This window comes from Meles meles, chromosome 17 (assembly GCF_922984935.1).
Source record: "Meles meles chromosome 17, mMelMel3.1 paternal haplotype, whole genome shotgun sequence".
Lineage (NCBI taxonomy): Eukaryota > Metazoa > Chordata > Mammalia > Carnivora > Mustelidae > Meles > Meles meles.
In genome coordinates, this window is record NC_060082.1 from 825,066 (window position 1) to 852,506 (window position 27,441).

Consider the following 27,441-nt stretch of genomic DNA (forward strand, 5'->3'; position numbering starts at 1 on the left):
AGGGGACTGGGCTAAGACTAAAGCAGGAAAAATAATTCTTCCTCAAAGACTAGGTAAGAAGTTAGTAGACCAGATACATCAGGTACTCATTTGGGGACACGCAAACTCAAAGAGCTTATAGGCAAGCAGTTCCAGGTTTCTAAATTAGGGCGTATGGTTCAGGATGTAGTCGATGGATGTGCTCAATGCCAGACAGTTAATGTGGGAAAAACTAGAATGGGAAGAGAAAGAGGTAAGGAATCAGGAATTTATTGGGAAATAGACTGTACAGAAATAAAACCCGGCAAATATGGGCGCAAGTATATGTTAGTTTTTGTAGATACCTTTTCAGGCTGGGCAGAGGCTTTTTCCACCAAACATGAGACGGCAGGAGTGGTAGCCAAAAAGCCACTAGAGAAAATAATACCTAGGTTTGGGCTGCCTCTTGCGATCCGGTCAAACAGCCTTGCTGGAAGGGACCATTTACTGTCCTCCTGACCACCCCACGGCAGTAAAAGTAAAAGGCATCAGGGCCTGGATTCATGTGGGTCACATCACACGAGCCGAGGATAAAGATGCCCCCAGAGATGGAAGCCACAGCCAGTGGTCCCCGCTGACCGTAGACTAAAGCTAAGACTCAGAAGACGATGAGTTCATTGTTGTTGTTCCTATTGTTATGTTTGTGTAAGAGCTTCTGAGTCACTTCATAAGACAAAAAGTATAGGTGGGAAATTAGAGCGATAAAAAATGTTAGTCTTACATGCTCAGTATAACCCATTACAACAGAAGGACATAAAACTGGCTGGAAAGTCAAGGATTTGACTAAATTCCAAAGAAAAGAGGGGAATGTAGGGGCCTGGTTGGGCGGAGGGAGCCCTTTTGTTGTGGGCTTGGATGACCCTGCCCCTCCCGGAGGAACTTGCTTGCAGACCCCGGATGTAGGGGCGGGCCAGCTGGATGGAGACGTCCAATCAGTGGGGCGCACACATATTTACTATGGTAAACTGGGATTCTATTGGCCGCCCGTATTGCTGACCGACGTGACTGCGCAGCTTTCCCTGTATGCTGCAGTCCTATTGGCCACCTGTGTGGGGGCCGGGCTCGGCCACCCCTATAAAGGTCAGCGTGTGAGGTAGTGTGGGGTTTTTTTGGTTCCTCAGTTCGTCAGGAGCAGCGTTCGTAGGTTTGCGGGGCAGCAGCCTCGCCAGCCGGGGAGCGGCCTCGCTGGGGAGCAGCGCTGCCGGAGCATCATCATCGGGACGCGGCCTCGTGGGGGAGCGGGGCCACCAGGACTGCCCTCGTCGGGTAGGGGGCCATGGGGTAGCGGCCGTCGTCAGGTGGCGGGAGTCGTGGGGTAAGGGAAGTAATCGGGGTCGGTGTCCTGGTCGTCGTGGCCTCTTTGTAAGAGACGCCCTGACTGGCTGGTTTGATTTTCGAGGCTTGGCGCGAAATAAAGCTTTGCTTGACTTTCGCTTTGTGTCGGTCTCGTTCCTTTGATCACGGACCCTAACAGTGGGGGCGTCTGTGGGGCATTTATGGGAATAGCTGTGGGGCATCTGTGGGGACAGTTGTGGGGTAGCTGTGGGGGCATCTGTAGGGGCATCTGTGGGGACAGTTGTGGAGGCAGCTGGGGGGCGTCTGTGGGGACAGCTGGGGGACAGCTGTGGGGGCAGCTGCAGAGACCCTTTGTCTTTCTGGCCCCCTCTCCATTGTGCCGTCTCTTCTGACTGCCACTGTGAGTGGGGCATCTCCCCTGTGGGACGGCCCTGGCTGTCATGAGGCTGTCACCACCTGGGGAGGGAGGGGGAGAGATTTTGTCAGCTTCAAGATGTAAAATGTCTCCTTGAGCACACGAGCGGAGCAGTGGCAGCCTGGAGACTCTCCCTGGATCCCTGGGGGCTTCTCAGCAGGGAGGCTGTCCCTTAGCAGCTGTCCCGCTGGAAAGACAGGACCTCTGGCTGAGTAGAGAAGCTGACTGGTGCAGATGGTCGGTTTACTGTAGAAAGACAGGGTGCAGGAGCCTAGCAATTTCCCTAGGGCCCCTCTGCCCGCCCCTAGGGCAGGTTCCCACCCGCCGGAGGAAGGAACCGCCCAGGTGTCCCGAGCTCGCACAGTATCCGGAACCGATCGGCCCGGCCCGGCAGTTCAGGCCACGAATGGCCACGCCGTGTGCAGCGCGTGAGGAGTGCGCCCTTCGGACGCGGGTGCGTGGAGAGCGGACACCGGTCTGGCCGCGGTTGCCGCTGCCTACGGAGACCGCAGAGTGAACCGCACCAAAAGGGCCGCATCACCGAAACCGCTGGTGTTTATCACGTCCCACCGAGGGGAAAGCAAAAGTCACTGCAACACGAAAGGGTTTTCCAAAGGAAAGATCAGCTTCCTCTTTGGTGACCTGAGAAAATTCACCACAATTCCATTCAAAACCTTCAGGCACTTGACTTTTTTTTTTTTTTTTAATATCTTTTACCTTTTTAATAAAAAGTAAAAAACAAACAAAAAAATACATCGGTGTCCTGAACAGAACTTCTCTGTGTAAAGGCGGCACTTGACGAATGACACAGGACCAGACAAAGGAAACGGGGCTGCGAGTAGCGAGAGGACGTGTCGCGAAGCGTCTGTGGACGTGTACATCGCGAACGGATGTGCGGGTGCGTGTGTGCACCTACGTGCGGGCAGACGCGTGAGGATTTGCCTACATGTGTCAGACACACACGTTTATACCGACCTCTTTAGATCGAAGTCCAAGGCACTTTTTACAATGAACAGGTTAAAGCCATTAGTTGGGAACGGAACCGTTTCTGGGTACATATCAATGACGACGCTACAGTCACAAGCCACCTTTTCCCTCGCTCGCCCTGGAGTGTCTCTGGTTGGGGCAACGGTTGGGAGAACTGGTTGGAAAAGAGCTTCGGAATGTGTCTACATGGTGGAACTAACTTCTCTTGCTGGGTCTCCTCCGGGGAGGACGGGCCTCGCGGGGCAGGGGCCGGGGCTGGGGGGTGCTGACTTGCTCAAGGAAGGAGCCAGACACAGCTTTTCGGTACTGTGCCGAGCCGGGACCGGGTACCCTTCCAGAGGGACCTGCCCTGGGGGCTGCCCGATACTCCGATGGCCCTCCCCGCGTCGGTTAAAAGCAGAAACCCGGAAAGGGCCTTCAAAGTGCTTCGAGGCTACAAAGCAAACCCTTTTTAAAAATCAGACCGGGAAGAGGCTGCCCGTTGGGCGTGCCAGGCACGTTATGTGACCTGGAATGGAACTGTACGATGCATTTGTTTTTATCCTTATGATGATACAGGACTTTCCTCTGTCAAGTGATTCTGTAAATGGGGGGGTCAAAGAGCAAACGGTTTCCTTTCCCAGCTACTAACGATGCTGGTTACCGTTGCTGTGTGGTGAGGCCAGAGCGCTCAATATTTAATGTGTGCACAGATGACTTGGGGATCTCGTTAAAATGCCAAATTGGATTAAGCAGGTCTGGCATGGGGCCCAAGAGTCTGCCCTTCTGAGTTCCCAGGAGATGCCGACGCTGCTGGTCTGCGGACCCCACTTCGAGAAGCCAGGGTCCGCGCGTGGCCACACACCCGAGCTACCGTCCAGAGGTCTGCCTTCCCCAGAGCAGGAATTTGCATTGGCTTCTTGACCTAGACTGAGTAATAACTTCGGGGGGGATCAGAACATATTTGCTGTCTCTAAGTGAAAGTCTTAGTCTGAGAAGCGCTAGAAGAAAAAGCCAGAAGAGACGGTTCTATTTAGTAGCGGAAAAGTATTAGGAGACAAACCAATTACCACCGGTGCATTCGTCGGCTGATTATCAAATTGAGAAAAACTAATTTCATTACCCAGCGAGCGAGGGACCTGCTCAAACAGGTGCCCTGGAGTTCCGATGGCTTCAGCGGAACCCAGTCCCCCGGAATCGGGGAGTAGCAGACGCCGAGAGCACTTCGCTCACGGAGAAGAAACTGTGTGTGGAAGTGAGCTCGGCTGTGCTCGCGGCCTGGAGCTGGGTGCTCGCGTGCTTTTCCCTCAGAGGGACCGGCAGCGGAGTTTGACAGGACCCGAGGCTTCCCCCGGAGAAGCCTGCTGTCTGTGCGGCGCGCGTTCGGTTTGAGAAGGGAAGACACGCGGGCTCAGGGGCCCTGATGCTTCTTGGCGCCCCTTCCCCACCCAGGGCGGCATCAGCCCAGAGTGATGCTGACGCTGATTCTAGAAAACCCTTGTTCTGTAACTGAACACACCCTGCTTTCGTCTGGAAATAGGCCTCAGATGTCCCTCAGAGGAGGGACGTGAGCAATTCTCCACGCATCTCACCTGCCATCGAGACGCAGAGGGCGCGGAGCTCCTGGGCCGCTGGGTGGGGAGTGTCCCCCAGATCTGCCCGCAAAGACAGCGCCTCGGCGGCAGCTCCCTTCCTCCAGCTACCTGACCGCTCCGGGGAGGAAGGGAAGCCCAGCGCGGTGCTGGGTCTTGCTGGGGGTGTCCTGCTTCCTCCCGCACTCCCCAGGGGCTGTGCTCCCCAGTAGGGGTGTGGGGGCGCGCACGGGGAAGCCTGCTTCCTCTGAGCTCAGGCCAGCCGGGAGGAGCTCGTCGGCTCACTGGGGTCTCCCTGCCTGAGGGACGCTCCTTGACTCCGGCAGAGAGCAGCACAGACCACCTAGAAGTTTGAGTCCTTTGTGTCACCCGAGAACGAGACTTCCTAAGGCCCGATCCTGACATTCCCAAAGGAAAGCCCGGGCAGCTGGCTCTGAGACTCCTATCACTTGCGCGAGGGGACCCTGGCATTTCCACAGGGAGCCCGGGCGCGGATCGGGCTGGCTTGGCGCAGCCCCTAAGGGAGTCACGGCTTTTAAAATCCCCTCTGAAATGGCTTGGTGCAGTTTCAGGGACCACGATTCCTCTAAGTTTGGAACAATGTTCCTTTGTCTCTACTGGGCCGGTCTGAGGGCACGAGGACGCGGCCGCGCTGGGGGCTGAGCCCCGGGTCTGCGCGTCTGGCCGCCGCTGGCAGCGATATGTACTCAGAAACGGTCGGGGGGCAGCGAGCGACCCTGGGCTGCTGCAGACCAGGCGGGTACAGACAGTCATTGAAAGTTACAATATATTTTATAATATAGCAATATATTTCATATTTAAAATAAACTGTTATGCTTTCTCCTATCGTTAAAAAATAGCAAGCGGTACAGAGGCAAGACGCAAATTCATATCGAAGCTCACACGGTGCTGACCACGAAGGCTTCCGTTCCCGAGTTCGCCACAGAGACGCGCTCTCGCTCTTGCTCTCCTCCGCCCGGCGCGAGTCTGGGACCACGGCGAGTCGTCGCGGCATGAAGATGTCCGATGCAGGTGGACTGGTCCTGGGCTGGACGGCGGGACCCAGCTGGAGAGCGTCATTTATTCCCGGTCCCTCCTCGGACCTGGATGCGGGCCGCTCCGGGCAGATCCGAATTTGATTTGTCGCTGATTTCTTTCCCTTTTTTTTGGCTATAAAGTCAGCATTTCTCCGGGGATCCTGACTCCAGGTGCTGCGTTTTGTGCTTTTCCTCCGTCAGCTTGGCCGGTCACAGCATTTCGTCTGCTCCAGCGCGTGGTCCAGGCCCAAGACGGAGCTTCCAGAATGTGCTTCTCGGCGCATCAACGACTTCGCACGGCAGTCGGCACCTGGATTCGGACGTTGTCCGCTGACGCTTTGTGAGTGGTTCTGTTCAGAAGGAACAGCAGTTCGCGTCTGGGCGTTTCCAGCACGGATGTGAGAAGAACAGCGACGGCTGCTCTGAGGGTGTTTGTGAGACGCCGCGCCGGGCGCCCATAAAACGACTCCATCTCTCGGGACAGAATCTGCGTGTGACTTGTCTGTCCAGCGGTTCCTCCTAACGTCTACCCACGCGCCCTGACAGAAGCTTTCGGGATGACGGGCACTCGCCTACATTCCACGGCCAGGGGCCTGCAGTCCACGCCGCAGTCCCGGGGACACCCCTTTCTTGGTGGCGTCGGTGGCCCCTTTTCCACGCGGTGCTTCCTTTGGCGGCAGCCGAGGAAGAAGGGACCGGGTGCAGGGTGTGGCCAGGGCGGCCGACTAAGGGGGAGCTGCCCCACGCCAACCGGGAGGCCCCCAGAGGGCTGTCTACGGTACCGAAACTCAGTGCCGCCCCGAGCCCACGGGGGCGGCCACCAGCGGATCCTTGCTCTGCCCTGACGCCACTTTCAGGGAAGCAGAATGACTGCGTGGACGGGGGTCGGAGCTGAGGGTTTGAAGGCAGTGACTCAACGAGCAGGAGCCCAGCGGCGGAGCAATGACTTCCCAGCACCTCAGTGGGGCGAGGAACACCTCCTGTTCCTAATCTGGGGTGTGCTGTGGCTGGAGGGACCCCCTAACGGGGACAGAGGCCCCATGCGCCAGTCACTACGCAGCCGACTTACTGATTACTTTCTGTCAACTCAGAGGCAACACCCGAGAGGGGGCGGGATGGGAACAGCCCGGCTATGGACTCCCCTAAAATCTACCAAGTACGTCGTACCCAAGCCCGTGACTCTCGTCTTCCTGTTACACACAGAGAAACTGAGGCACGAGGTGGTCACGTTAATTGGCCCAAGATGTGGGTCTGGCCTTAGAGCTTACTTCCTCTGATTTTCTATCACTTTCTTCCTGTTTCCTTCCTTCACTCACACAGAAATCACTGAGAATCTAAGGGGGAAATCCTCAAATATATTAAAGTCATGGTTTCTTCACTGCTGTTCCTTCTCGGCCTTTAACAGGCGCCGAGAGCCGCAGGTGCTCACTGGGAGTTTGCCGCGCCTGCGTTCCCCGGGGCACGGGCACCTGCTGAGGCCGGAAGCCGGTGGTGACCTGGGGCCTCCCCGCCCCCCACGCCCCTGCATCTCAGGAAGCATTTGGAGAGAGGTGACGTCATGAAGCTGCACATAAGGGACAGGGCAAGGGCAGCTCAGATGCGTTACGACAATTTATTGATGATGATGGGACAGCGGTGGCCTTTGACCCAAAGGTGCAGATTTGTATTTGGACTTCAGTGTAAGGAAGAGGGAGTCCCTAGTCTGGCATAATTTACCAACTGATGCCACGTCCGAGAATCCCACAGAGACCTGTGGTCTTAAAGGGTCATGGTGCGTCCCTGACTTTGCAGTACAGGAGGCTAGAGTATGGCTTACTCGATGACGGTGGCTCTATGGTTTTCAGTCAAGTGTCCAGACATTTTGGGGACTATTGGGGTTCTCGCCCTGTCACTAAGGTCCCAGTGGGGCTCTGCTGGCGGGGCAGCCTCACAGGAGTGGGCAGAACGCCCTCGGCTGAGTGTTAGAGAGACGTCATCGTACTGAATAGTTCTTACACACAGCCGGTTCCAGAGCAGCTAATGAAACGCCCTCTGTCCCTGAACGTGAGAATAAGGAACCAGAAGGCACCTGACGCCTTTCCCAGTCTGACAGTGACGCGGAGGCACAGCGGGATTTGCCAAAAGGCGGGCCAAGGGGAGGACACCTGGAGGGACGACACTTTGGGTGATCAGTGCTGCGGTCACCGGGATTGACTGGAGGATGGAGAACTTCCCCACGCGCGGCTGAAACACGGGTTCAGAGAGCAGCCCCCCATCTACCGGCGCGAGGTCAAAAAGCAGATACCATCACCGTTCTTTCGCCAAGGAAAGGGACCATACCCAGCTATGGCGCTACAAATAGGCCAGGTCACGCCACAGATGCCCACGTGTTCCTGGGATGCTGGGGCCGCTGCTGCTAGGGACGAGTCCGGCTCCCCCTTCACCACGGCTGCTGGCCTGGTCTTCAGGCTTCACCGAGGGGCACAGCGGGGACGAGGGCTTACAGAATCCTCCGCAGACCTGGGCGGGCCCACGGCAATCTGGCTGGGGCTGGCGGTGACCTTTGCGTGTCATTCATTCGAGGTCAAGACTAAGTCCCTAGACGTGTGACTGTGCACACACGTGTGCACTGTCACGGTTCCAGCGGGATGGAGAGGGCGAGCAGAGGGGAGCGGGGGAGAGCCGTGGATCAGCACCGCCTGCCGCGGTCTCTACCTTGTGAGAGAGAACTCTGGCCACAAGGACACCGTGTGCTAATCTCATCTGCGTGGACAGCGCCGGGCTGCGGTTTGGGCTGTGCTGTTCCTGGAACGGGAGCACCATTCTCGGGACATAAAAGAGGAGGGGATCTTTCCGATAATCATCAGAAGAACAAGTAACAAAATAAAGAGCCAGTGTGGCTCTGCAAAGCCGCCAATGGAAACACTCCCGGGCGTTACCGAGATGAGGGCAAGACCATGCGGGGACAACAGCAGGAAAGGGAGAAAAGAGGAAGTTTAGCAGGAGACCAGATCTTCCAGGAGGAGAAGCTGGGCTCCGGACTCATCTACCTTTAGCAGCCTAGCCACGCCCCCGTCCCTAGAGGACCTGGCCCAGCTCTGATGTCAGGATGTGAGAGTGTCCCATGCACAGCGAAGTCCCCAGAAGCACCACACACAGCGGACGCCCTGACACTTTCCCCGAAACAGATGTGACGTTTCCACCGGCTGGTCCGGCCCCACCCGCTGCAGCGAAGCCCTCACCACGAGAAGAGCGGTGAGACCCAGGAATGCAGCGAGCGGTCACGTATAGACGTGAAAGACGGCGTCCGCACGCCTCCCCCCGACACCCGTCACCGCGCGGGACCAGGTGTTTCTCAGGTTTCTTGTAGTTTGAGACCAGTTTGAATGCATTTTTGCACCAAGATGAACAAAATACAGGAGGAACGGGACAGATCTGTGGCCCCTCCCCTAACCCACAAGCCTCCCTACAAGCTCCCTGGTCCCCAGAATCTCTCCTTTGGAGGGGGTCGCGGGTTGGGAGGAGGGGCCACATAGGCCTCTCACCACCACGTGTCCCAGCTCTGCTCTCAGGGAGGCACGGACCCCTCTGCGCTCCTAACCCCGGGGCGGGAGCAGCGCCGCCGGGAGCGCGAGGCTGAGCGGAGGCCCCGCACCTCCTCCAGGGGGTCTGCCGGGGCTGCACCTGTGTGCGCACGCCCCCTCCCCACATGTACGCACGCAGGTCACCTGCTTCCCTGGAACACAGCAGTCTGGAAATAAGGAGAAAATTCAGCACAGGCTGTTATTTTCAGAAGGCTGCTTCTCTCTCCAGGAGCCGGCAAGCGTGGCCGGCATTCGTCTCAAACCCAGCAAGGCTGGTGTGCGCCCAGGCCGGGCGCCTGGGCCGTGTCTGAAGGGGTCCCCGTCTTCAGGGAAGCCCAGAATGTGCCCGATGCCCGCAGACTACCTGAGCTGAAGGCACCGCACTCGGATTCCCGCCACGGGCGTCTGGTGCTTGCCGTGTCAGGTCCCTTCTCTTCGGGTCGGGCTCAAGCCAGGCCAGGCCTGCGCTGAGTGCAGGGGGTGTGCGTGCACACGCTTGGAGACACACAGCAAAATCTGGCTTTTTATTTCTGTCTCTCTCTCTCTTTTAGTCTAAATTGGGTTTTATGACTGGTTAAAGTATGGGAGGAAAGAACATCTGTTTTGGCAAGTTGTGGGGCTCTCCCTGCCTTTTGTCGTCCAGAGGCTTTCTGAGACAAAAGGCGTGGAGAGGGGTGTGCTCAGGACCCCAGTGGTGAGGGACCCCCGCCCAAGCCTGGCGCCACCCCCGAGGGACCCTGTCCTGGGCTCCTCCGAGGGCCGCCCTGCTGCACCCGCCCCTCCCCCGCCCCTCCCCCGAGACCTGAGATGGAGCGTGGATTTCTGTTCCGCCCCAGCCCTGCAGCCAGGGCGCCGCCTGGGGCCCGGTCCTGCCACTTCCTCTTCCTGCTCCCAAGCGGAGGCACCTAAACAGAGATTAGATTTCTGGTTTCAAGGCATATCGAACCAAGCACGCTGAATGGACACGAGTCGGGTAATTAGCTCAATCTCAACTCTTGCCGGTCCCTGGTCCGGAGGGTCCTGGATGGCAAAGTGACCGGGAGAGAGTTGATTTGCATCTTAAGACCTATGGGTAATGCTTCTGGAGGGGGTTGTCTAGCAACTGCTCGAGCTCGTGTACGGGGTCGGGAAGGAGGTGGAGCTGACCCCGAGGGGGCTGTCGGAGGGCGGGGGCGTGCGGGTGGCCCCCGCGGGGCCGGCCCGGGCCTCGGCGAGGGCGGACAGGAGCCGCTGCTGCTGACGCAGGGCGTCGGCGATGACCAGGGGCAGGGAGCCGAAGCCGGCGGCCAGGTGCTCCAGCTTGGCCTCCAGGCTGCCGATCTGCTTCTCCAGGTCCTCGCTCCGGTCGTTGAGCTCCGTGATCAGGTCGTACATGACGCTCTGCATCTGGACGGGGAGACGGGGGACGAGACACCGCGGTCATGGCAGGCGGCCCCGCGGCTGGAGAAAGGACATGCTCCCAGATCACAGCAGGAGCCACTCCACGCCAGCACGTGCGGCCCGGCCCGCCCGCAAGAAGACCCGCAGTGCGGCCGGGAACGCGGGACGGCGCAGGGGCGGGGCGGGGGCGCGTCCTGGGGAAGAAGACGGGCGAGTCTCGCCGGCCCCGAGTCCTTGTGGACCGACCTCTCGGCTCAGGGGCTGCGGGAGCCTCACCGTCAGGGGGCGCCATGCTGGGCGGTGGCCGGCGCGGGGACTTGCCATGGGCCAGTGCCGGAGGAGACTAGGCCTTGGCTTCCTTATAAAACGGGAGTAATAACGTCACACGGTCTCGGCCGTCGGCAGCACGGCCGCCGAAGACACGCCGTTCACGGAGACTCACTGCCGGCCTGGCCCGCAGCCACACGGACCTGCCATGCGGGGTCGGGGTCGCAGCCCCCCGACTGCCTGGGCCACGAGAGGTCTGCTGTCCCATCGGGGACATCCCGAAGGGCCAGTCCACCCCCAGAGCTCCCGTGGGCCGGCGGAGGCCTTCGTCCATCTGTTGCGGTTCAGACCGCCCCCCTGCCCTGTCCCGTCTCCTTCATTCCCGAGTGGGGCCTGCAGTAACGTCCCGCCCCACTGCTGCCTCCCCGAGTCCCCGCCCCGCCCCACGCGGCCCGCCCCGCCCCTGCCAGCCGCTCAGCTCGTCCCCTTGCTCCCACCTTCTGTTGCAAGAGCGACAGAACCTGCAGGTTCTGCTGCACCTGGGCTGGGCTGCCGTCACCCTCTGGGAGGGACCCTCCTTCAGGGGACAGGCCTTTGCCGGCCGTGTCACTAATGTGTCTCAAGGGCCTGAAACGGCGCCTGGCTGGTGGGAGATGGTCAACTAAGAGACGCACAAACATGCAGACACACGCCTGGGGGCGGCTGTCCCTGAAGGAGGCCCTCGAACAAATGGGTGAGTGAGGGAGGCAGGTATGGGTCCCTAACACCCTTGGCCCGATGTAGGAATTCCACTGACGGGGACAGACGTGTCACAACAGAACTATTCCCAGGTACCTAGAAGGTTTCTCAGCATTTACCAAGGAGACTGTGTGGCTAAAGGGAAGGAATGAAGAGCCCGAGGCCCCCACCTAGGACTGCCTGGGAGTGAACCCTGCGGGAGGCCAGGAGGACAGGGGGCCTATGGGGAGCCCCCAGGGCGCTGAGACACAAAGGACACTTAAAAGGAATCCAATGAACTTGCTTCTGAGAATTATGTCATAAGCCTGGGTCAGAGCAGAGCTAACAGAGGGGGCTCAGGCCGGGCACCGTTCGCTCCGGCTGCCCGACCACAGAACTGGGAGCCCCAACCGCCCCAGCACAAAGCCCCACTGAGCCCTCCCGCACCCCTCAAAGCCGGCTCCTTCGATGGCGACCGGGCCACCTGCGCTCCAACCTGTACCTCCCACAGGTGCGCCCCAAGGGCCGTCCCGCAGGTGCACCCCCAAGGCTGTCCCGTGGTCTGATGGGTCCCTCACCAGGCCCCTTTCTGGTTATAATTAGCCCCGAGAGCAGGTCACCCTATGACAGCTCTGCTTCTCTGTCAGCTAACACGTGACCGCCCTGCGAACCCTCAGCCCCTGGGTCTCCCAGGCCCTGTGGCCGCAGAGGCCATTGCTCCGTGCCCCCCGCCCCCTCCCCGGTAGTGCGGCCCTCAGGGCTGAGGGTCCCCTGCAGGTCACGTCGCAATCCTATTTGCCCGAAACTCCAAGTTACTCCAAGCCAGATGCAGAAAACTCTGAAGCCATGGCCACGGGGGAGGGACAGAGGTGAGAGGGAAAGGCAGAGTGAAGAAGGTGACCAAGCATGAGGGCTGGAGGGGGTGGGGACAGGCCACCACAAAGGTGGGTGGGAGGCAGCCGGGCCAGGGCAGGACGCCCGGGTGGAGACCAGACTCGGCAAGTGCAAGGGCGGCCGTGGGACACACGCGGCTCCCGGGACGTCCAGGCCACTCCCTCCTGTGCCTGCACAGGGCCCGGGCCCTGGATCTTGGCTGCCGGACCTCAGGGCGGCCACTTTGTCCCTTTGGATCCTGGCCTCCTCATCGGTGCTCATCACGAGAAGTACTACTTGCAAAACCTCCGTGTCGCTGACAACGGTCCTCCACAGACACCGTCTTACTGCGTCCTCGAGCCTCAGACGCTAGGAATTCTGTCTAGTTCCAGTGAGAGAAACTGCCGCCAGCCCGAGAAGACCCAAGTCCTGCCCACACTGCTGCCCTGGGAGGTCGCCGTTCCCTCTCGAAAATGGCATCTCCAGCCCGTCCGCCGCTTTCCTGACCCAGCGAGGACTGACGAGCAGGGGTGGGAGGGTGGCGGGCCTGGAGGACCCAGCGAGGACTGACGAGCAGGGGTGGGAGGGTGGCGGGCCTGGAGGACACGGCCATGTCGTCTGCTCTGCTGCTGGGGACAAGGTGCGGGGGAGGGGGCATGTGGACCCAAACACACTGCGCTGCAGCCGGGGGCCTGCGTGAGTCCCCGCGAGGCAGAGCCCCCATCTGGGCTCGCCCCGTCCCTTCGCCCTTCCCTACACACCTCTCCTTCCAGGCACTTCACTGCCGATACTGATGGGGTTTCAGGCCCCATGTGAGTCCCCGAGCCCGACTCGGCAAGTGCAAGGGCGGCCATCGTAGGCCGCCGCTCCGGGGGCTGCGTCTCTGGGAGGCGCTGCGAGAGGTACTGACCCGACGCAGGCTTGACGTCCGTTGGCCCGATGTTCCCAGGAGAAGGCCGGCGACAGCGTGGCCTGCCAGGTGAGGGGGGAGGCGGGAGAGCCCGCTCCTTGTGGGAGAAAGTCCGGGGCATGCGGGAGGCTGAGTGCTCCTGCCTCGCGCTGTGGGTCCCCGCCAGGTCTGCCCTGCACGGCCTCCTCCTGGCTGCCGCTGGTCTGAGTGCGGACCCGTGCCCGCTGGCCAGTCACCTCATCTCTGAGAGTTTAGAGCCAACCACCCGGAGACCACTGCGTCCTCCCCGGCAGCCAGAGCGAGAGCACGTGTTCTCTGGACGGGGCTCCCGTGTCTGCCGGGGGGACAGAAGCCACAGTGCAGAGGGGCCGGCAGGGGACAGACCTGAAGCTCTGGCACAGGAGAGGAAAGAGAGGGTGAGCCCCTCCCCCAGCGTGGGGGGTGCCTGCGGCCCCTTCTCCGTGGCCCCCCTCGAGTCTGGCCCACTGCTCTGAGGCTCTGGAATGAGGCTTCCTCTGTCGTTCTAAGAAACGCCTCCGTTTGTAAACCTACGTCTGTGCTTCCGGATACCCGAGACCCTGGGGGCTTCCCGCCCACCGTCCCGTGTCCCCTGCCGTCGCCCACGTCCAGGCTCTAGGGCCCCAGCTCCGCGGCAGCAGCCGGCCGTCGGCACACAGGCCCGGGGGCCTCCCGGAGCTGTGCGCCCACGCCGTCCCTGCCCGCAGTCCCCCTGCCTGGCCGGGGAGGCCCTGGCTGGGGCCTGGGCCCGTCACCAAGCAAGCGCCCGCATGTGGGCGGACGGCGGCAACGGCTCCGACGGCCTCTCCGTCCCCGGGCCGCGAACTTGCCCGAGAGAGGAGCTCTGGGTCACCCAGGGAACGGGTTCCATGGTGGTAACTGACATTGCCGGAATGTTCTGCCAGCCTGGCCCTGGGCCAAACGCTTGACGTACAATCTTTACAGAGAGGCTGGGAGGGGAGGGGCCGTGCCAGGGCCGGGGTGGGGGGGCAGCAGCCCCGGCTCGGCCCGCGGGGGCTCTTCCCTTCTTGGTTGCCGAGTCCACGAGAGCAGAGGCAGCGTCTTTATGCAGCTCACGGTATGGTCGGTCCGTCTGCCCGGGAAATGCGGAACGGCCGAAAGGCCGGGGGGTGCTGAGTCCTGGGGCTCCAAGGTTCTCGCGTTTGACCCGGGCTTTACGCTCACTGTGGGGGAAGCGGCCTCTTGAGAAGTAAAGTAATGCCGTCCCCACCGCCAGCGGGGGCCGGCAGAGCTGGTCTGGGAGGACTGGAGGAGGCAAAATGAGCCGCCAGGTGTTACCGCCACGTGCCAGGCAGTGTGGCCCCCGTGGCCCCAGGTGGGCCTGGTAGGCTGCTTCCCTGCAAGTCGAGCTCATTCGTGGGGCGTCATCATTGCACAGCACGAGATGAGGGGGCTACAGACAGACCCATGGGCACGGACAGACCCACAGGCACAGACAGACCCATGGGCACGGACAGGTCCACCCATAGCTGTGGACAGACTCGGGGCACGGATAGACTCATGGGCATGGACAGACCCACCCACGGACGCAGACAGACCCAAGGGCACGGACAGACCCACCCATGGACCCGGACAGACCCGTGGGCGAACACAGACCCACGGGCACAGACGGACCCACGGGCGTGGGCAGACCCGTGGCCGCACTGTGACCGTGGCTGGGTTTCCCGTCAGTAGAACCCCTGGCAGGAACTCAACCTTGGACTCCTTTGCCCGAGGAGGGGCTGTCCTTGCTCTCCCGGCTCGGCACCGCGTAGCTAGGACGTGGCTGGGTCCTTGCAACCACGGGGGAGAGCCGAGAGCCCAAGAACACTCTGGGTGCCGCCACTCACCTTGGAGAGGTCCACCAGTGTGTTAGCTTGGTCGCTCAGCTTCCTCTGCTCCATCTTGACGCTCCTCAGTCTGTGGGGAAGAGACGTGAGCGCTGCACTCCCACGTGCCCACGACGGCTTAGCCTCGCCTACACGTTCCACAACTGAACCCATGTGCCTGACTCTGGCTCGCAGCACAATTCCCAGGGGCCACGGTCATGATCATGGGGCCTCAATCACGGGACGTCAGTCACGGGGTCTTGGTCACAATCATGGGGACTCAATCACTGGGCTTCAGTCTTGGTCACGGGGTCTCGGTCTTGGGGCCTCGGTCACGGGTTTCCCGGGTCCCCAGGAAAGGGGATCTCGTCTCCATGCAGTGACCGCTATCTCCTCACCGCTACTACCAGGCCATCTCCCTGGCTTGGTGCCACTAGAAACCCCCTGCCCCGACCACCTTCCTCCCTCCTTCTCCACCCCACTGTCAAGGGTCTCTGTTCTGGAGAGCGTTAGCGGCAGGTGCCCCCGGGGGTGTGTCGGGGGTGTCCCCGCAGGCTCTGCCCTTCTCCCTCCATCGCATCCTGCCCGGGCCCTCGGGCTGGGGCGGCGGTAAGCAGAGAAACAGAGCGATCTGGGTGCGGCTCACGGCCCCCGGGGCTTGTCGGGGACCCTGCACAGGTGTCCCTGCGGCCCGGGTCCGGAGGTGCCAGGCGCGGCCGGCGCCCCACTACTCACTGGTGGATGGCCTGCAGGAACTTGCGCTGGTGCTTCCGGACCTTGGCGTGGTCGATCTTCTTCAGCAGCTTCGTGTGCTTGTAGATGAGCCACGTTTCCCGGAGGACGTTGGCCGCTGCGTTCTTGATCTGGGGAGACAAATCCGGCAAGCGGCTCGCAGGCGGTTTCCTGGTGTTGCACCCTCTGTCTCTGGCGGCGGCTGAGACCGTTGGCCTTATAAGGACACGGTTCAGCCCAGATCTGGGGTTCCCTTCCCTGATTCACGAACTCTCAGAAAGGAGGATCATGATTCATGTCCTAGGACTCCCGTCGTGGACACGGTGGACGGGCCGGAGCCGTTTCCTTCTTAATGACCTCAGACTGGCCCCGGCCCGCACCCCCGGTCCCGGCGCCCCCTGGACGAGCAGACCCTGCGCTCCACCTGACATTTCCTCCTGCCGCCCGGGGCCTTTCCTGGGTGCAGACACTGAACAGATTTCCCACCGGCTGGAGGGTTTCAAAGGTCTCTTTGAGGAAACGCCTTTCCCACAAATGCAGCAGGAGGCCCGTGCCAGTCCATCGTGTCCTTTTCCAAACGGCCAAAAACACTGACACTGTTTACGCTGTAATTTTACACGTAAATGTAATTGGCTTCGAGCTGACACCATTTCCAAGCGGCGTCTGAAAATGAGTGATGATGCTTGGCTGCGAAGCCAACGGTGTGTCCTCGCCAAGCCGGGCTCCTCTGTGGGCGCAGCGACCACGCGCTCCGACCTACGGGGCTGTCATCTGTGGGTGTGGACACTCCCTGGAGCTGGGACGCATCGATGGCATCCAGATGGCAGGGGACAAAATTTTAATCCAAACACAGTAACGAGCAAGAGGAAACGAGTTACACGGCTTCGTGAGGAAAGGCTCCCCTTTCTGCGCGCCGCGCAGACGGGCCAGGCCCAGAGGCCAGGGCTGCGGGTCCGTCACTCTGCCTGGAAGAAAGGGGCAGCAGCCAGGAAAGATCTTCACGAAGCCGGGGAGCCCGGGGCTTCGCCGTCCGACCGACACAGCAGATGGGACCTTGCAAGGGTGCTGAGGCGTGTGGGAAGGCCTGGGAGGCGCAGTTGTCCAGGCTGATCACTTCTGTGTGTGTACGTTTTAAAAATTTATTACCGCGGCTGGATTCTATTTTTCCCTGGCGCCGAAGTGACGTTTTTGAAAGAACAGCTCGGTCTTCTCAGAAATGTCTAAGTGACTTAAACACAGCTTTCTTGTTCAGTAAAAATCCACTGTGAAAATGGTTTTCGACGACTTCATTGCCCACTTCTGGTGCTTCCTCGCCTGAAAGGAAGCAGGTGGTGGGGAGCGGACGCCAGGAACAGGGAGCGCCCTGGCGAGCGGCGGACGCGGGGTCTGTCCAGGCCACGAGTGGACAGGAGCCTCCTGGACAAGGGAGGGGGCGCGTGGGAGGCCCCCCACGCCCCGGCTCTCTCTGTAGACTGTGTACCACCGCCGGCTTCTCCTGACGGGTGAATTCTTCACTTTTCCTGGGTGCTCAGGTTGCAGGACAAGCGTCCCAGAAACACGGGAGAAAAAGCTTGTCTCGGTGGCGAGGACGACGGCAGAGCCCCCGCTCCCCACGCGTCCTGCCTGGGAGGCCGGCCGAGCCCGGCGCGCCGGGGCGGACGCCGTGGACACTCGCGTGGGTGTTGCTGGGGCAGCTGGAGCGGCAAAGCCACAGCGTCTGCCCGTTCTTTTGGTCACTGAATAAAGGCTTTGCCCTGTCAGGTGGGCCCAACGGAGCCTCCCCCTCGGGTGCGTGGGAGGCCCCCGGGAGGCAGGGACGGCGACGTCCGAGTGCCTCCCGCGCATGGGGGTTGCTCCCCACAAACCCGACAGTCCCTGGGGCGACCCCCATTTTACGGAGGAGCAAAGCGAGACGCAGACGGACACCGTGAAGCCTGCGCTAAACCGAACTGTGCACACACGGGGCTCCAGCGTCGTCGCCCAGTCCAGAGCCCAGCCAGGAGGAGGGCGCGTCGGAGACCGTCGCCGGGACCAGAGTCACGGGGCCGGCCGCCAGTGAGGCGCGCACAGGGGCCACAGGGGCCAGGGCCGAGACGAACAGAAGGTTCCCGTGTGCTCTGAAGAGTGACCCGCCGAGACACCCTCTCTCCGCAGCACCGTTTCCTGTCTCCCAGGACCAAGGAACCGGAGAAACATTAGCCTTTTCTTTCACCTCCTGGGGCCCCCGCGGGGCCATGTCACGGAGCAGGCAGCCCGGGCCCCAGCTCTCTTCGGGCCGGGCCAGGCCAGGAGGTCACTGCCCGCCGGGGCGGCAGCATCGTGGGCGGGAAGGGGAGGCCGGTGTGCTGGGGAAAGCAGCGTTAAAGGACAGCCTCGGTGCCGACTCTGAAGTTGATTGACAGCCTGGCACAAGGCCAAGTAAATCAATGCCCACGAGAGAAACGGACACCAGCTTCTATGGCACCGAGCCCCCCACCGACCAACCAGAAATGCGGCAGCCGAGTCCTATGGCTGACGACCTTGACCATCAAGCAGGGAAGGAGAAGCTGAGGTCGCATGTCCCTCCTGGGATCCGCTGAGCTCCTGTGGGGGCTCGGGCACCCTCTGAGCGCTCCTGGCGGGCAGGGGCACCCAAGCTGCTCCTGGGGCCGGGGGCCAGGGGCCGCGCAGGGCTGAGGGAGGCGGGCTGCCGTCCGACGGTCCTGCCTGCACACGGGCGCTGGCTCTTCTGTTCCCCAAACACGAGCTCACACGAGCTGACTGCTTGTCGGGGTGCACGCGTTCTAGACCCAAACCGCATGTGCGTCCCCTCCGAGAGTGGCCAGAGTGCGGGCTTGGGGACCTTCACGCCCGGCTGGGCCCGGCGCAGGGAGGGGGCGTGAGTGGTGGTAGCGGCTGCCCACCCTGAGCGCTCACGGTGCCCCAGGCCGTGTCCAGCGCCTCACCAGCCCCCAGAGAACCCGCACAAGGGGCCGTGCCCCCTTCCCGTCCTGCGACTCAGCCTCCCTGAGACGCAGCTCACTTCCTCACTCCTTCCCACGACAAGGAGCACCGAGCACGCAGACCCCGCTCAGAGGTGGGAGCCCTCAGCTCTCGGGGGCTCCCCGTCTGGCCAGGCCGTCCGTGGCTTCTGGGGTCAGGTAGTATCACGACCGAGAGCTTCGGGGGAGGAGACAGCACACAGCAGTGACCGCACGGGGACCCTCTGCGCACAGTCACTGGCCATGGGCTCTGCCGCTCCCGGCAGCTGCACGGGTGTCCTCCCGCCCCGGGATGGGAGCTTCCTCCCCGCCCCCGCCCCAGCCAGAGAAAATGCTCTGTTCCCTGAGCTCCTGACCCGCGGCTTGCTCAGGCCGCCCTCCCAGCTGCAGGAGGACGCGAGACAGCCTAGGACGGACACTTCCAGAAACCTCAGGGACACCCCCCCATGAGCCTCCAGGGAAGAAAGCTCCCTGGGGGGAGGCTGGGGAGGGGAGAGAACGCAGACCAGGCCTGGCAAGTGGGGGTGACAGGAGTGGGTTCAAGGAGCCCTGGGTCAGGTTTAGGTGACCTGAAAGCTGGTGAGCATCGTGTCCGAGAACCTGCGGATCAGTCCTCCTTCCACACGTGACTGAAGGCGCTGACGAGGGACAGGACTTCCGAGGGGCCTTGCTCTGTGCGCTCGACCTCCAGAGACCTTCCCCTGTCGGCTCCCTCCCTGTCTCCAGCCCGTCCAGCCCTGTCCGTGCCCCTTCTCAGGCTTCTCTGCTTGCTGGTCTCAGGCTCAGAACTGGGCTAGGCCACGTGGCTGGCGGGAGGGCAGGAGGGCGGTATTTTTGCCACGGGACATGGGGTTCGGAGCTCCTTGCCCCGGCCAACCGGCTCTTCGCCCCCGCAGGCCTGGGACCCCAGCCCCCACGCCATGTCCCTGGAACCCGCTGCTCTAGAAAACCCACAGGGTTGGGGCTGGAGGCCACGTGCCGGCCGCTCCTGCTGGGGTCCGGCTGCGAGCCTCGTCCCTGGGACTCCTTCCGGCCCAGCAGCTGTGTCTGCGGTCAGCCTGTCCCAAACCTGTCTGGGACAGGGCTCTGTGAGTGAGGTGTTTTGCAGGCACTTTCCAGGGGGTTAGTAGGGACAGCTGATCTGTCAACGACCTGATAAATTCTTAAGAGATTAAGACTTGTGAGGAGAAAACCCTTGAACTTTCCAGCTGGAAGAAAAAGCGTTTCAGCAGGATCGTAATAAAACTTTGGTCTCTGCTCGTAATCAAAGAAAAGGTTCCTTTAGCGTGAATCGGTAGGCCCGGGGGTCACTAAGGTTCTGAACAGGGCAGTGACATGCTCATCGCGAGTCTGGGAGCCTCGAGAGACCCGCAGGGAAGCGAAGGGCAGGATGACTGGGGTCAGGGAGGCTCAGGAAGGGGGAGGCGACGCTGAGTGTGCTGAGCAGCGGGCCTGGAGCGGCCGGCATGCGGGAACGGCCACGGCGAGGTCGAAGCAGGCCCGGGAGCTGCTCAGTCCCGGGGCTAGGGCAGAGAGGAGTCCCAGGTGCTGTCGGGCACCCAGACCTGGAGACCGGGGGAGGCAGGAGAAGGAACTAGCAATGGGAAGATGGGAGATCAGTTTTGGTCTTACTCATTGAGCTCGTGGGGAAATGCACGTTGATAAAGTTCAGGAAACCCCATGGCAAGGAGAAGGGCACGCAGTGTTCGGCCAGCGGCGCACCTGTGGCGCTGGCCGAGGTCCCGTGGGGACAGTCGACACGGGAAACAGAACATCTCCCGTCTGTGCCGCAGCGGAAGCCGCGTGTCCGTGGGCAGCCCGCCCGCTGGTTAGAAGAGGGGGTGTGCTCTGAGGGCAAGAACTGCCTGGTGCCCGTCGGGGTGTCCCCGGAGCAGAGGGTGGTGTCCAGCGGGAGATCCGATGATGGGCGTGGCCGGTTCCATAACACAGAGACGCGGGCACACGCAGCCCCGTGTGGGGGAAAGCGGGAACCCTTCTTACAGCCTCCCTGTGCGGCCTTTACCTGTTATCTGCAGCCCGGAGAGCAGCAGAAATGATAGCCTGGGAACGGCAGCGGCAGCGACCCTGGGAGGTCACCACGGGAAGGTCTGGTCGCACTAAATGCCGGATCTCATTGCCGCCAGAGTCGACCAGCTACACAAGCGGCGAGAAGGCCGTGGGCTCAGGAGAACCAGGGCCAGAGCTCCTCCCCGGTGCCGCCAGCCGGCCCTGCCCCCTCCTCGCTCACACAGGAGTGACTCTCAGGGCCACCGCGAGGCTGGTGCTGGGACAGCAAGCCCGGCAGGACACACAAGCTAGAACTGTCTGTGTATTTTTAGGACTAATAAACCACAGCTCTTCTCTGTTTGCTTAGGTGTTTGAAGAATTAGGTTTGCCTGTGTTTGTCACAGTAGATGGCTTTCGTCTGTGGGACGCACGAGTGGCCCGCCCTCGAGAAGGTTTCTGATTGTGTCCAGGCCACCGCCAGCCCCAGGGAGCGGAGGTCAGGGCTTGCCAAGTTCACCCGCACCTTCCCTCCAGCAGGGTTTTGGCGAGGAGCCTCTGGAAGCCCCAGGCCGGCCGGTGCCGCCGGCTCCGAGAACCCTGCCTCTGCAGCAGCCGCCCCTTCGCGGTGCTGGCCTCCCGGTAGAAGATTCTAGACATTAAAGGGACGTTTCCGTGCACTGAAGTGTCCTCAGAAAAGTGAGATGCGTCCAGTTCAAAGGCACCTGGCGCTGGTGGACGGGCCACACGCATGCGTCGATTCGATTTTCAGCTTTTCAAAACGGAGTAGCCTTGAGGAGGATTTATAGACTTTCGTCGGGTGGAATCCGGGACACGGCCTGGTCCTTCCACCGTCGGGCGCAGGCAGACTGTCCACTTTCCCGCCGTGGGAGGGAGCGGGTTCTCCGCTGCGTTTCCCTCTCCCGGCGACCCACGGGGGGAGACACGGAGGGAGCGTGGACGGCTCGAAGAACCGGGCAGCGCCGGCGTCGTGAAGCGGACCAGAATGCGCGGACCGTCCCGCCGGGCTCTCTGCTCTGAGGAAGGTGCTGCAGGCACAAGCGCCTGCCCGCACCCCTGCCTCCCCCCGATCACCCCTGCACGGCAGGGCCAGTCACGCTGGTAACCTGCTCCGTGCGGAGCCGGACTCGTGTGCGCATTGTGGGGCCGAGGGGAACCACCGGGCCACCGGCTTCGCGGCAAGTCCCACTCGGGGCGAGTCCCACTCAACGAGAGTCCCACTCAGGGAGCCACGGCAGCAGCCCCCCGTCAGGCCCTCTGGACGTGACGTTTGCTCCTGCTGTAGCTCACACGCGCCGTGCCCCGTGCACGCGCCTGCCCGCCGACCAGGCTGGATGTCGGCCGGGGCCGGGCCTCTGCACAGCTGGGAGCCTCCTGGAAGGATCCGATACGTGCAGCCGAAGACCCGGCACTCAGCCCCGTGGACAGTCTGCTGGGAAGCGCGGCTGGGCCGTGGCGCTGGCCTCGCTGCCTCCCTTCTCACCCCGCCCCCGACTCTGCAGCCGATGCTGCGTTCCCGCTGCGGCGGCCGCACACGGTGTCCTGCCTGACGTTCAGACCCAGACCAGCTCCTGCTCGCTCGGGGGCCCCCTCACCCACCCGAGTCCTGAACCTGGAGGACGGGCCCCAGCGGCCCAGCCCCCAGCACGGGCTCCGACGCTCGTCTCAGAACGAGGACTTTTGCACGACATCCTCTAGCTGACCGCCATCCGGCCTGCAGCTCTAGACAACTCTCCAACGACCCGGGCACGATGGAACGGCCCCTGCCCTGCTCGTCCGGCTGTTGTCCTGGAAGGACCGGTTTCTGTCCCTTCTCGGACAGCCCAGCCGCGGCAGACTTCCAGCTCCCGACCCCCGCTCCTGTGCGTCCTCAGCCACAAGGGAGAAGCTTTGCCCCGAAGCCCCCAAGGGGGACCAGAGGACACTTCGATGAACGTCATTTAGAAACGGGGGCTCTGCAGGGATGAGCGTCTTTAAAGATTTTTTAAAAAACAATTGGATTTAGATACATATCGTTTTTAACACTGTACCGCTTCCTCCGTCCCAGCCGGCTCAGTCAGAGGAGGACGAGACTCTTTATCTTGGGGTCGCAAGTTCAAGCCCCACTTTCGATGTAGAAAGGAGTTAAATAAATACACTCCAAAAACAAACGAAAGAAAGACAGGACTCCATGCCCCTTCCTAACGCCGCCTCCCGCCGGTGACTGGTTGCCCGCCGTTAGCGGAGGCAGTGGACACACCAAACGTGCGATTCCGTTGGCAGGAAAACCTTTAGGTTGTCCAAACTGCGTGGTGATTTGGTGGGAGACGGGAGCCCCGAATGCGACACGGCACGCCCCTTGCGTGGCAGCCGTTCGCAGGTGTCTGGGCCCCCGGCGCCCGGCCCTGACCTGCGGCGCCCGACCGTCTCCTCCCCACGCAGCTGGAGGGCCCGACGAGACGCGGCCGTGGTGCTTACCCGCTTGGTGAGCTGCGTGTCCATCATGAAGTTGTGGACGTGCTTCTCCGCCTTGGTGAGCTCCAGCTTGCGGGCCACCACGGCCACCACCAGGGCAGTGCAGCCTGCGCCCTATGGGGGGCAGAAGCGGGGAGAGCACGGAGAGCACATGACCGCGCGGCTGCAGGCAGAAGACCGCGCCCCCCGCCGGGCCCACCGCGGGCTTCCAGGAGCGTGGGGGTGCCTGGCGTCTCTGGCTGGTCGGGCCCTGACTGCCGTGCGCAGGAGGAGCCTGCCCTGCTCCCAGCTGAGCCTCGGGGCTGACCTCCCTCCGGAGTCTTCGGGGGCCCCGCCAGCTGCCAGTGGCGCGGGAGGGGGGACTTAGGGTCAGGGGAATTTAAAACAGCAGACATTCACAGGCAAGGCTGTGCGGGGGCAAAGGATCCCGACACCAGGCCCTGTCTCCCTCCTGCTCGTCCGAGCCCACCACCGGCTCCAGATAAGGGGGCCGGGAAGACAGAAGGCCGTGCTGGACACCAGAGTCCGGCGACAGAGCTCCAGCCATGCACCCCACACCGCACCGTACCCCGGACTGTACCCCACACCGCACCCCAGGCTGCGCCCCAGGAGAACAGGGTTGGCTCGAGTGTGTGAGCTCTGGGACGGGGCTTGCTCTGCACTTGGCTGTGACCCGGGGACCTTCCAGGACACTCGCCACAGACACTGGGAACACACAGCTCCCGGCCAGACCCTGGCTCGGGGGAGCCTGCCGCAGCCCTCAGGACGTCCCTCCACCACGTTCTCATCCTGCGGGGCACACGGGGTCCCGCAGAACCGCCTCCGCGGGCCCTCAGGGCACTAGCCTGACTGCCCCAGGAGCCAAGCACGTGTCCTAGACCCCACCGCCGGCAAGCTCAGGGGCCAAAGCCCCCCCCCCACACACACACTCATCCCTTTGCAGGGGCAGCAGTCAGTCTGGCCCTGTGTCACCCCTTCCCTCTCCCTGCCTCCCCCTGCTGTGCCCCTGACCTCACCTTGCTCTGCCCCTACCTCGCCCCTGCCACACCGCTGCCTCGCCCCTGCCCTTGCCCTTGCCCTGTCCCTGCTCGGCCCTGCACACTGGCCGAGACTGCTCTGCCCTCCCTCATGGGAAGAGAGGAAACTCTGACCGGCCAGAGGCCAAACTCGGACTGCAGTTACTGCGAGCCTGGCTTAGCCCGTGGAGGTCCCGGGACGCAAGGGCCCCGTCCATGACATTTCAGGCTCATCGGCCTCGCAGACGCCAGCCGACCAGACCTCAGCCTACCCGGCATCAGTCTGCCGGAAGGGCTTAGCAACCCACCCAGACGCATGTTTTCAAAGGAACACGGTCTGCCCTGGGGGAGAGCTGGTGGCCGCAGGCGAGCTGGCCGGTGTGAGGCCCTGGCTGAGGGGCCCCCCAGCTCCTCAGCCAGCCTCCGAATGAGATCCCGCTTCCCGGTACTGGGGTCCGCCACCCACTCCCAGCGCAGCAAGCGGGAAAGGACGCGTCCCTGCCAGCGTCCCCTCTCTGCCCTCCGCCGCCTTGCTTGCTCGGGGACGGCTGTGTTTTCCCGGCATCTGCGTCTTGCGGAAAACCATGCCCAACTCTCAGGGGATCTGCACGGGGACCCTGGACGGCCAGGGCCAGAGGTGTCGCTGACTTAGGCCTCCGAAAGCAGCACGTGGCTTAGAGGTCCTGTTCCGGGGGAAAGGGGAGAACTCCACTCCCCTCAGCCAGACGGAGGACGATCCCTTTCCTCCGTGGGGAGTTCCAAGCCCGAACAGAGGGACGCATCGTAATGTTAAAAATGAGGCATCTCCCTCGCTTCCCCTGGGACCAGGAAAGCAGAGCTCACTTCAGTCGCCCCTACAAGCCGGGGGGGCAGAGGCGCCGAGGAGGAGCCCCCCACTCCTCACGCCGCACTGGGGATCCACCAAACGAGCAGTCACGCACCACCCTGGACTTCTAGGGTCCAGGAGAGGGTCCCTGGCCCCCGCCGTGGCTCCCAGACCAGCCGGTGAGCGCAGGAGGCCTCTAACTGGAAGCCAGTTATTTTGTACAATTAAGATAAATTTCTGCATGGAGATGGCAGGGTGGACAGGATTATGTTTTCAATTTCCTTCGACTTAAAGATGCCAAGACTCCCTTGTGGCTAATTCTCTGGGGGACACTGGGTTCTTAACCGTAAAGTCTAACCTGAACAGATACAAGGAATTCTCTCAAGTTAATTTTTCTTTCAGAAAACCCATCAACTGGATGTAATTTGAGAAGTCGCCCAGAATGAAGCCTCACTTGGTCATTTCCATTAAGAAGCGACCTTGTGAAGATGGGGTCAGACCTGGGCAACCTCCGGCAAGCGGGGAGCAGCCACGGCCAGACTGTGGGTCCTCCGCACAGTGTGTGAGAGAGACGGGGAGCCGGGAGCAGGGAGGGCACAGGGAGCGAGCTGGAGCAGACACCAGGCAGGGGACACTCCAGCCGGGCTGGACCAGGGGAGGAGGGAGAGGCCGGGTGACCGGGTTGAGCCAGGAAGGCAGGAGGAACAGGGTTGAACAGCTTGATTCCGGCTCGGGGCCTGGTCTCGGGTGGTGGGACCGAGCCCCAGCCGGGCTCCGCGCTCCCCGGGGAGTCTGCTCGAGACTCTCTGCTTCCCTCTCTCCCTAAAAGAAATAGATCTTCAACAAAGAAAACAGGCCGCGTCCATTTTGGGGGCACATTACCCGAGCCTGCCCCTCCTCCGGTGCTCTCTTGTGAGCGGTCTGTTGGTCACCTGCGCTCCTGGGGGTCGGCGGGACCCCGGGGGGGAGGCTGCGCCCGGGCCTGGGGAGACTGTGGGAGCCGGGCACACAGGCCTCGGGCACGCTCCCGCCGGCCCGCGGGGGACAGCAGAGGGTGAGGCCCGCGGGGGACAGCAGAGGGTAAGCGGCTGCCGGCGTGACGGCCGTGACTCGGACTTTTGCCTTCAAATGTGCTCAGTCCTGAGCCACAGTCCACGGCAGCTGGGCTCCGGGGTCTCCTCGGGCCAGGACGGGCGGGGTCCCCCCTACCGGGTTCTCGGGGAGCAGGAGCACGGGGGTGGGTGGAGGGAGTGGCCGGGGCTGGGGAAGCGCTGGCTCCTCTGTAGGGTGGTCCTCCCCACCAGTTCTCCCTCCTCCCCAGCATCCGAGATGGGGCCGGGCTGCGGACGGAAGCCGGGGTTTCAGGCAGGCTTGTTTCTCCCACAGGCCCCACGAAACGACTGGTCTGAAAGCAGGTGTTTGGGGGAGAAGCTGGTCTCACCCTGCCTGGAAGCACGCGTCCTGCTGAGCCTCCGAAAAGCGACTCAGAACCTGCCCCCACGTACCCTTTGCGGCCCAGAGAGCATCTTCCCTGAGGCCACGGAGCGGGGGCAGGTAGGGGGCTCGGGCTCCCCCTCCCTTCCTCTCGTCTGTTTGTCCCCGGCTCAGGGAGGGTCCGCAGAGCGAGTGCAGCTTAGCCATCCTGACATGGGGCTCCCAGCAGGTGGTCCTGGGGACCCCACGCAGGAAAACCCCCACGGCCGGCCGAAGGGTGTGGCCACATCCCACTCTGGAGACTGAGAATCGACAGATTTCTCTGTCGCCGTCCTCACATTCTTCAGGGAAAGAGGCGCGTTTTGACCGACCGACCGGCTTCTGTGGCCGCAACCCCTCGGACACACCAGGTCTGGGCCAACAACGTCAAGTTGCTCAGACAATCACTAACCCTGCCTAATGGTTGCTAATTACACCGTTTCTGGGGCTGCCGGGAGAAAACAATGATTAAGATTATTTACAGCCCCGCACACAGATCCTTCCCTCCCCGCGGGCAGCCGGTGTCCATGGCAACCGCACGGGGAGCCCTACCTGGAGTGCAGGCTCGGCTGTGAGCTGGGGGGGGGGGGAGGGCGGCTCCCCGAAACCCAGGCAAGAATGACTCAGCAAGAAGAGTCGTTTGTTAGAAAAATGCCACCGGGGATGTTGCCTTCAGCTCCAGTCATGGTCCCGGGGTCCTAGGATCGAGCCCCGCGTCGGGCTCCCTGCTTGTTGGGAAGGCTGCTTCCCCCACTCCCACTCCCCTGCTTGTGTTCCCTATCGCTGTGTGTCTGTCAAACAAATAGAAAAAACCTTGAAAGAGAGAGAGAGGGAGGGAGGGAGGAAGACAGACACCACCAGGTTCTTCCCTGGGGCCTCCCCGAGGGGGGTCGTGCACCCGGATGTGGGTGAAAACACCAGCCCGGAACACGCGGCGCCTGGACACGGAGAGGTGCGCATTTTAGGCCAAAGAGAAGAGGAGGGGCCGTGCTGTGTGCCTAACGTGGGAGAGGGTAGGCCCTCCTCCCGGTGTGTCCTCTCGCTGGGGCCACA

At 62.1% G+C, this 27,441-nt stretch overlaps 1 protein-coding gene across 6 annotated transcripts in view; it reads right to left on the bottom strand.

Moving 5' to 3' along the window:
- Nucleotides 1-964: 964 nt before the first annotated feature.
- The window catches only part of KCNN3 (potassium calcium-activated channel subfamily N member 3), a 124,359-nt gene continuing 97,882 nt past the window's right edge, over nucleotides 965-27,441 (bottom strand). For 5 of the 6 annotated variants that reach the window (XM_045982229.1, XM_045982230.1, XM_045982232.1 and 2 more), the window contains 6 exons: nucleotides 23,077-23,187; nucleotides 15,617-15,744; nucleotides 14,903-14,972; nucleotides 10,034-10,273; nucleotides 9,690-9,792; nucleotides 965-1,770 (listed from right to left, as the gene is read on the bottom strand). In XM_045982229.1, coding sequence (XP_045838185.1) covers nucleotides 1,313-1,770; nucleotides 9,690-9,792; nucleotides 10,034-10,273; nucleotides 14,903-14,972; nucleotides 15,617-15,744; nucleotides 23,077-23,187 — 1,110 coding nt within the window. In that variant the 3' untranslated portion in view covers nucleotides 965-1,312. Of the gene's footprint in view, nucleotides 1,771-2,497; nucleotides 9,055-9,251; nucleotides 9,793-10,033; nucleotides 10,274-14,902; nucleotides 14,973-15,616; nucleotides 15,745-23,076; nucleotides 23,188-27,441 lie in introns of those variants that run through there. The other variant, XR_006815485.1, reaches the window with a different exon arrangement.